The sequence below is a fragment of the Ylistrum balloti genome, unplaced genomic scaffold, assembly GCF_031769215.1.
Source record: "Ylistrum balloti isolate Yb309-2 unplaced genomic scaffold, AGI_CSIRO_Ybal_v1 Utg369800, whole genome shotgun sequence".
NCBI lineage: Eukaryota > Metazoa > Mollusca > Bivalvia > Pectinida > Pectinidae > Ylistrum > Ylistrum balloti.
In genome coordinates this window covers 1843579-1854655 of record NW_026781978.1, presented here as the reverse complement: position 1 = coordinate 1854655, position 11077 = coordinate 1843579, and the positions used below count along the sequence as shown (strand labels likewise).

Sequence of the window (11077 nt, the reverse complement as noted above, 5' to 3'; positions counted from 1 at the left end):
GAAATTATCCTGAACATGAACAATGAAGAGATTAATATGTTGCTATCTTAATATCTTCTTTCTCTTCAATCAATTTCACCAAAATCAGAGATACAAAAACAATAACTAGTCATACATAACCAGAAATACGCAACAAAAGAGAACCATGTTGACATTTTTTTCATCTTTTTTTCAAACCAAAACAAATCAGAACCATGTTCACAAGTATAGTTTTAGCAAACAAGTTGTATGTGTAGCATGCATCCGATGTGGTAGGTACAGAAACGATAAGTGCCAATATCTATGGCAAACCATCCACAGCAATGTTTTATTTCTGTCTTTTTATCCCCAATGAATATGTATTGATCAGTAGAAACCAGGTTAATGCACTAGTATTTTGCTGATTTGTCTCCCCTGACACTGAAAATTTGTGAAAAATAATTGGATGTGTAATTATTCAATGTGAATTGCTACTAAAATGATACAGCCGTTGACACATTTCCTGTGGCATTTTACATCATACTATTGCCTTCGAATGGCCGACATTTGTCTGATTTAAAATAAGCTGCCAATCGTGGCCGAGAACACATTCTATCCTTGAAACTTTTCAGGGTCGGTATGTAGTCAGCATCGTTCCAAGCGTCCGGAAACTGCGACTCTGTAGCCCTCAAAACGTGCATTAAACCCAGATCCACATACGTCAACTTGTTTCCAAACATGAACCTATTTAGTAGAAATGTATACAATAAATCATAAATCCATCACGGATCCATAGCATTATCGATCATAAAACAAAGCTGATAAATGATAAAATACTGGAAACCAAAAACTAAAGTAATGTTTTCAACGGCATCCTATATAAGGTATCATATTTGTTCCAATTTTGAATGTGACGTTGGAAAATATTAATTGATTAAAATTGTGTTGTTCATGTTTTTTTTTTTTTTTTTAACTTTGTCAGAAGTTTATGTTGCAATGAAAGAAAAAAGCGATCAGAAAATGATCCATAGATAATAGTCGTTCATCAAGGTTATTTCAACAATTGTAGTTCTGACGACATACCAGCAGGTGTAACCTGATACTGATATACTGATATTTATCAAAAGCATATTACCATGAACAGGACATAGATGAAGTATTTGGACACTCAAGAGATCAGTTTGGAGATATTTTATTGGCACGTTTAACTTTTGTATTATGGTCAGTCATAATAAACACCTCATGTTATACAACTGATCTTGACAACATCTGTCTGTTTAGATACTATAGGAAATTCACCATAAACAGTGAAAAACATAGATCATTTATAATTATAATAACCTAACATCAGGATAATAAGGAAAAAAACTGTTCCTAACAAGGTAGAAAGTTTCAACTGAATTCCACTACAGAATAATCTACCGAATGTGACCTTAAATGACAGCAACATGCGGGAATTGTTCAGTTTTAGATGAAACGCTATTCTACAATGTTTTAACTGCATCTACGCATTTCTCATTTAAAAGATAAACAATAATACACAGAATAAATTATATTCAATAACATTGCATATACATGTCAAATAAGATATTTCCGATGGTAAACAAGTTTGATGTTTATATAAATATCTTTCTTTAAAATTTATGCAAGCTATATCATCACGTTTACGGTCACAGATATACTTACCCCGTCCCGCCGTTGTTTGCCAGTAGCACTTTCTCGAAATATTTGAGCCACATTGGCATTCGTTCTGTGACAAACCGTTCTATGTACGGTTTTGTTTCTTCTATCTGATTAAAGTAGGTCATTATATGGTTGACACCATGGAAACTCAATCTTCCTGTTGGTAATATAAACGTAATCACATGAACAATATGTCGTGGTGTTGATCAAAGCACATTTCCTCTATAAATATCATTATTTTTCACAATCATAAACCATGGACCATACCACCTTAATTTGAATTTCAGTTTCAAAAGTATTATATATAACCAGATCCACGTGACCATTTTGAATCGATTAGATAGTCGGACCTTTGCCGCATCACATCTCTGTTGTCATATATTTGGCTTTAGGATAAGTCAGTTTTTTCAGAAGATTTGTTTTCACTCTTTTCATTGGGGTAAGTCTGCAACATGTATTTTAAACTAATGAAAAACAACAATTTTAACAATTAGATATTTCATCATATTTCACTGAAAAATTGTAATAAAACGACGTACCTTCTGCTATGTAGTCGTGGATTGTTGCGTTGAGTTGATCAGCATGCCATTCGTCATCTTCGTTGTCAGGATAAAGCCCAAACTTTTTCCCCAGATATTTACATATAGTTGGGGTTTGGGAAAGATGAAAATCTCCTGTAACATTTTGAAGAAGAAAACTGAGTGCTTATGATAGACTGATAATTGGTTTATAGTTAACCTTTTCAGTTATTGATCAGGGCTACAGTGCTTAGTGAAGGAGATGCAGTCGTGACAAAGATACTATACCGAATATTAGAATGTTTGTAAGGTTGTTACATCAACCAGACGCATGACAATTTACCGTTGCAAAGAACAGGCGGAAACTTGACGGGAAATCCTTCCATCTTCCCTTCTTTCACCTTTTCAGTGATTACTTTCGAATCATCGGTGTCCTTAAATTCAATCCCGGCCTCTACAAATATTACACGGATGAATTCACCTCTCCCAGCTAGAGGCCAGTACATCAATTCCCAATTATCAGCCATGTTGAAAGACGAATCTGAATTACATTAGAACAGTATAATTCATGTATGTCATGAAAAATATCAGAGATGGTATCAAAGCTTGATTAAAATAGTAACACTGCACTTTATCTAATGTTTCCTTTACGGAGATTACCAGACACATGTTCCTTAAGTAAGCCTTAATTTGCAACATATTCTAAAACGGTTGCAGCATGAACAGTCCCAAGAGATACGATATAAACTTATAGAGTAACAGAATTTATAAAATGTTTCTTCATAACAGAATTTTCAACTGAATGGTGTTGTTTTAAGAGATTTTCTTCACGTTTATACATTCCAACATAGACTTGTACTCTTCTTCCTATACAACCAACCCTAAGCAAGTTATATCCATCCGAACCAGGTCTAATGTTCTGAAATTTGACCTTACACTGGCTGCTCAAATGAATACACACTATGTATCTGCAAACGCCTTCTCGATGTGCTTAATACGAATATGTATACTTATGAATTTCAAGATGTGCATGGACATATCAATATTAAAATAGCAAAACTTATCATTCATGGATCGATGTCGGATTTATCCTGTCTTACCTGCCTAAGTCCTTACACCTTCTCGTGCTGTAAATACAAACGCTGGGGTATCGCTATACTGGTATATATGTACTACCTACCTCACATGCGTGTACCTCAAGATACACAGTGCTGTTCTAAAAATAGAAGCACTTCGGCGTCCAAGCATTAATGCATACATATAACTACGGAGGTAATTTTTGAGAACATTGTAATGAACTGATATTATAATCACAGTGACATAACATTTGATAACAGTCAAGGTTTAACCTCTGATTGACTTGCATGATGGTTCACTATCAGTCTATTAAATGGCTACAACCCAATGTCTGATTCAGATGGTGTAACCATACTATAATGTTTAGTTACCATCAATACATAATCTTGATTAGTTCTGAAATACTGATAAAGGACTTTTTTTTTCTTTTTTTTTCTTTTTGTGACCTTTTCTCTCCCATTCAGCGGATAAAGGAGGGTTGTGGTGAACACGTTTCGTTGAAAAAAGATGCCGTATGTTAACACCGCTCCTTATTACTGTATATATAGTATGTCCTACACTCAGCAATATTCTTAAAATCATATTATTTAATATTACTGAGACTATCGATCTCAGTCAACTAAAATGTTTGATAAGATAACTCATGCTAGTCGGAACGATGTGTTCAAACAAAATAATCTGCGGTAACCACGTATGGTAGGACATTCTTACGTTTCTATGTCGTTAGGATGTGGAACAACTTATGAAATGAAATTTACAGTTAAGGGTATTTCTTGGGACAATCTGTCCTGTTATCAGTTCGCAAGGACACATATTTCCATAAGTTCATGGTATGTCCTCAATAAACATTACTATTAACTTGTGTCTTCTGTACAGTTGGTAGATTTCATGACAAACTGTTAACTAGAGTGTGTTACCTCTTTTAAGCTCTATTAACATTGTTATAAGAAACAATTAGATCTTGTGATGACAGACATTCGCATCGAAATTTCTCGATTTCCCTTTACGACGGCTGTCAATAAACAGACATTTTATCGTACTACTGAAAATACTAGTAAAACTGATACATTACGAAATATCGCTTCCATTTTCCGAACTATGTACATATGCATTATCATCTGTTGAAATGGAGTGAAGAAACCAGGAGAAGTCGGACAAGGTCCAAAATGGCACCTCGTCCATAACATTGCCAAGGCTTCAGAACACCTAGTATTAAGTGATAACAAAGAGAAGTGTACGATACCATGTTGGTGGAATAATGCGATGCCACGTATCACTGTACAGGATGTCTGATTGTGGGTAGAACGGGAGCAGACTGTATACCGCAGCAGAATTTAAACTTCATCTGGTTTCGTTCAAGAGAAAGGATTAATTGGAAGTAGTATAAAAATCATTAATGTCGACAGAAATAAAAGAATTTTTACAAACAGCATTATAAAAATAAAATCAAGTTTTCAATGACAAAAGTACGTCAAGCCAGTATCAGTTTAGGCATTCGTCTTATTAGATATGTAAAACAGACGGCAAGGACACTCCATTTATCAAGTGTCTTTGTAACCATATCTTGTAACAAAATGATTGGACATGACAGACCGACATATAAAGAATGTCACATGATATCTCAACAAAGATATATAATCACTGACAATGATTTTCTTTCTCAAATCCACAATGTCTCACCGATTGTCTGAAGAATATTTACATATCAAACCGTCTCTAAGGAAAATGGTTGATGTCTTGGCCATAGTTTGTTAAATATTTGCGTGCTATTGAAATAACGTCCTGTTTTATGTGACATAAAAATCATACGTAAAAGTTTCAAATTTTACTCATTTTGATAGTCAACAAATTATGTACTACCTGTTTTAGTCTAAATGTTAGGGAATCATATCTAAACGTATTGCTAAAACTACAATTTTGTTAAAGGATGCGCTTGTCATGTGCATCAGTACTGATAACAGTTCCGTCTGTGCTCCGATAATTCTTTCAATAAAAATCATCATTCAATGGTATAATCCAACTGTTGATATACGCACTCTCCAAAGTCGGTTTTAGTATAGGAGTGTCTCCACGAAATGTTAGTTATTTTAAATTGGGAGAGTACAGCCATGATAATAGAGGGGAGTGGGGAGCAAAAAAAATCCCCAAGCCTGTAAGACACGGAAAACCCAGAAAACCATTTCCTAGGATCACTAATAGTGGCATTGAGAAATATATTGTCAAACAATCTCTTTGTATATTATCAGTATAAGATGTTGCCGGCTAATGACACATTTCTCACGAAAGCCAGTAACATGACAAAATCCTCTCGGAGCAAAGAAAGCACTTCGGGTTGGAATACATCTACACCCATGAGTCTACTTCAATACCAGTTTATGATATGATATTAAACTGAAACACAACGGACTTATAAATGATAAGATTTCATGTATCATTATCCGTGGAAACACCACTGTATATATGTGTGTCTATTGACTACAGGTAGCGACTTGCATGGATCGAATTAAATTTAAAAATGAGATGATATCAGTCGAAATATGTAGAGTGAATTTCGTCAGATATATGAGAATTCAACACATCTCAATTACTTCATGAGAGACCTTTCCGATATGAATTATCTCCCCTATCTGTGTTCTAGCAAAGTACGGATTATCTCCCTTCTTCTAGATATTGGCTTTAAATCATCAACTGTTTTGATAAATCTCCTTCCGTTGTTATATTATTTCAGTTAAAGAACAATAACATCCATAAGCGTTTCTTTCTCCGAGGTGATCATTTTGTTTTCAACAGTTGTAAAGGCTGTAGTGTTTAGGAATAAGCACGCGAACCAATCTATCGATCAATAATATTTCGTTTCTCACATATTAAGATATGATGAATTAATCAATTACTACTAAGTGACAAAAATGTGTCAAACAGACACCGACACACGAAACACGTTTAGTGTATAGTGAATAACGTTTCTTTAAAAAATGATGTTTAAACAGAGGAGATGGATATCAAGCATGTAATAGATTATAATCATCCAGCACCTTAATAAACCGTGTATAACTTCAAAATTTTAAACATGAAAAGATCGGAGTAAAACAGCTCTGTCATAATGAAAGAGATTCATAAAACATCCCAATCACAAGAAATCATTTCTTACTGATAGGGTCATTTCAAATGATCGTTTGAACGATATCATTACATTTCTATGGTAAATGGTTGATAACTTGGTTAGCCTAAGACACGATAAAATACTTGAAATTTCTTTGTGATATATGACGACCAGTTATTTTTAAAATGGCGAAAATATATTTTTTACCACACGGTTGACTTTGTCAGTCACATACACTGAAAAATGAGTGGGATTTTTCGCTATTAAGGAATGTGTCTTGTGCACCGTTAGTGATGGTAGTTCTGCCATGGTTTCAGAAATTCTGTCTGATAATAACGAATATGTTTTATTATTTGTGTACATGAGGTTTGTAGACACTCAGTATTCAATGTTACAACTTAACCATTGATTTGCCCCCATACCCGGTTTTGCATATATATATATATATATGTATATGTAAAACAAAACCTAGTGAGACAATACATTAATTAGATATTGAAAAGGGGATTTATTATTCCGTAACAAATGATTATATTTCTTGGGATCAATGCATACTTGGGTCTTCTAAGGGGGACTCAACTTGATTTCTTTTGTTATAGCTTGAAAAAAAATCCCTAATTAAATAATGTTTCGAAACCTTAGAAAAGCTATACTGATTTTAGTGTAGATGATTGCCAATCGGCTTATGTAGAAGTTGAGGTCAAAAGCTACCAAACAATTGCGGTGATCTGCGCGAGGCGTGTGCCATTGGTGGCAAGCAGAGCGTTCCTACCCGCCTTTGTGTGATTGTGTTGCCCTTGTGTGTGAGTTCTACACATACCCGTACGTCAGACTTTACCGTCCCCAATACACAACCGTTACAGTGAGGAGTATAACCGTGAGCAGCCATGCCTGAGCGGATCCACCGACTCCAGTCATAGATAACGACACACAAGTCTAATGTCGGAACCATTCCCAACCTAAACGGGACTCTTTCTGGAAGTTATTTTACAAAATGGAAGAATGGATAGTGTCCTTTCAGAATCTACAGCAGTACTTTTATTTACCTGGCGATAGACAGGTAGTTTTAATTACAGGTAAGTTATATATTATACAACTCTGTCCTTTAAATTGTATATTTTAAAGAATGGACTTGACTTGACAGGTAGGGGTTGTGTGTGTATTTAGCGATAGAGAGCTACCCGATAACTTTACCGATAGTTAGATAGCGTCCAAATAGACTTTGAATCGACCGCTGTCAGATGATAACCTCAAACACTTTATATAAAATGGTTTTAAACTGTATGTGCTTATTCTAGATTGATGTTCACATTTCTTTAAAAAGGACCAACCTACACTGTAACTTAAAAACGTACATTCCTGATAATTGACTTGTGGATTTTTCTTGATCAAATATGAATCATATAGGTCAAGGTACATTTTTTAATAGAGTATAATACAAAATAATACTAAGATATGTATTTCCTACTTCCAAAATGGAGTTTACTTTCACCGTACAAGCGAGGTTATTCTTTTTCAGTTCACTGTCGTAATTAATTGAATTAAGGGCTCTTATGAATGACAGCACAGTAGGTGGAGTCAATTTAAATAAAACGGATGTAATCCAAACGTACATATATATAATAAACGTCTAGGTTTAAATCTATTTGAACAGTATCATATACCCTGACATTCCTGTTCAAACAAGACTGTCCGTGGCAGAGAATGCGAGACTTAGTCAACTAAACGTGTTTGGACACTGGGTTTTAACTGAATAAAATAGGCAAAAAGAACAATAGTTATTCAGAGGTACACCTACCTCAAGTCTGTTAACTTCGATTAAATTAAAGTAGCTACCTTACCTACAAACTAACCATGACGTGTGGTTGCGAGTAGCGAACATTTAAACTGATAAAGTCACTAATATATTTCAATGATAAACCACGTGAAAATGATATAAATCAGCTAACGAATAGCATATGACAATAAATTTGTGTATCACCTCGGGTAAACATTCTGTAGAGTCAGTGGAATAGAAAGTCATTACAATATACCCAAATAACCCAGGGGCTATGTAATACCTCTGATACAAAGTCAGGAGGTGGGCTTATTCAAGGGCATCAAAACAGTATCTGCTACTGAACTGCAATTGAGATAAGGGTGGGCTTATTAACGGGCAGTGGTTTGCATGCATTGCAGTGGTTTACATATTAGGAAAAATAACTCAATGATTAGGTTTTCGCCGAACAAACAGATTTGGAAAAAAAAATGTTCTGCCAGGTTGCAAAGACAATGTGTAGTAACGAGTAGTAATTGCTTGTCGGTCATTTTAATTTTGGTATAATTTCATCTTGACTTCAGTCCTTCCTCAGTTTACTTATTTTTCATTCTATTTCAATCGCCCTGGTGTTATAGAAAATCTCAAATCACATTTTTTGACCAGAGTAAAGAGCTGTGTGTTGAAACTATTGAGCAATGGATCAAACTTTTGACATAACCAACATAGAAAATGAAATGAATACCGTGACGGGAACACATTAATATAGTGTAAATTTCTAGTAATATATTATAAAAGCCGTTAAGAAGTACTTCTGGTACACAACTCACATTTATATGGAGTAATGTGACTAAATATGCGTTGACTAACATTGATACTACTAATACATGGTCCCTATGTAACAGAATGAGTTGTTCAATCTATAGGTAGGGTGGTTTCAATGGTGATAAGTCACTGCAATTTGTACTCAAATAGTACTTTTATAAAGAATGATTCAAATCGATAAATCCCAAATCAACATTCTTTTATGTATTTTCAGTAAAAGGACGATAACAATAACATTGTCACTTTATTTACATCAGTACCACCCGATATTGACACCTTACATACATCAGTAACATCTAACATTGACACCTTATCTACATCAGTAATACCTGACGTTGACACATTATCTATATCAGTAACATCTAACATTGACACCTTATCTACATCAGTCACACTTGACATCGGCACATTATCTACATCAGTAACATCTGACATTGACACATTATCTACATCAGTAACATCTAACATTGACACCTTATCTACATCAGTAATACCTGACATTGACACCTTATCTACATAACTAACATCTAATATTGACACCTTATCTACATCAGTAGCACCTGACGTTGACACCTTATCTACATCAGTAACACCTGACATTGACACCTTATCTACATAAGTAACACCTGACATTGACATATTATCTACATCAGTAACATCTGACATTGACACATTATCTACATCAGTAACATCTGACATTGACACCTTATCTACATAAGTAACATCTAACATTGACACCTTATCTACATCAGTAATACCTGACGTTGACACATTATCTATATCAGTAACATCTAACATTGACACCTTATCTACATCAGTCACACTTGACATCGGCACATTATCTACATCAGTAACATCTGACATTGACACATTATCTACATCAGTAACATCTAACATTGACACCTTATCTACATCAGTAATACCTGACATTGACACCTTATCTACATAACTAACATCTAATATTGACACCTTATCTACATCAGTAGCACCTGACGTTGACACCTTATCTACATCAGTAACACCTGACATTGACACCTTATCTACATAAGTAACACCTGACATTGACATATTATCTACATCAGTAACATCTGACATTGACACATTATCTACATCAGTAACATCTGACATTGACACCTTATCTACATAAGTAACATCTAACATTGACATCTTATCTACATCAGTAACATCTGACATTGACACATTATCTACATCAGTAACACCTGACATTGACACCTTATCTACATAAGTAACACCTGGCATTGACATGTTATCTACATCAGTTACACCTGACATTGACACCTTATCTACATCAGTAACACCTGACGTTCACACATTATCTACATCAGTAATATCTGACATTGACACCTTATCTACATCAGAAACACTTGACATCGGCACATTATCTTAATCAGTAACACCTGACATCGACACCTTATCTACATCAGTAACACCTGACGTTGACACCTTATCTACATCAGTAATACCTGACGTTGACACATTATCTACATCAGTAACATCTGACATTGACACCTTATCTACATCATTAGCACCTGACGTTGACACCTTATCTACATCAGTAATACCTGACGTTGACACATTATCTACATCAGTAACATCTGACATTGACACCTTATCTACATCATTAGCACCTGACGTTGACACCTTATCTACATCAGTAATACCTGACGTTGACACATTATCTACATCAGTAATACCTAACATTGACACCTTATCTACATCATTATCACCTGACGTTGACACCTTATCTACATCAGTAATACCTGACGTTGACACATTATCTACATCAGTAACATCTGACATTGACACCTTATCTACATCGGTAGCACATGACGTTGACACCTTATCTACATCAGTAATACGTAATACCTGACGACGTTGACACATTATCTACATCAGTAACATCTGACATTGACACCTTATCTACATCATTAGCACCTGACGTTGACACCTTATCTACATCAGTAATACCTGACGTTGACACATTAACTACATCAGTAATACCTAACATTGACACCTTATCTACATCATTAGCACCTGACGTTGACACCTTATCTACATCCGTAATACCTGACGTTGACACATTATCTACATCAGTAACATCTGACATTGACACCTTATCTACATCGGTAGCACATGACG

The 11077-nt window shown here is 34.9% G+C and overlaps 1 protein-coding gene across 1 annotated transcript; it reads right to left on the bottom strand.

The window, feature by feature from the left end:
• Positions 1-491: 491 nt before the first annotated feature.
• Positions 492-2686, bottom strand: LOC132544530 (glutathione S-transferase-like). The gene is made up of 4 exons (XM_060208139.1): positions 2503-2686; positions 2181-2315; positions 1645-1798; positions 492-702 (listed from the first exon to the last, which is right to left on the bottom strand). Exons 1-4 carry the CDS (start codon positions 2684-2686, stop codon positions 492-494), a joined length of 684 nt encoding a protein of 227 aa, XP_060064122.1.
• Positions 2687-11077: the final 8391 nt, after the last annotated feature.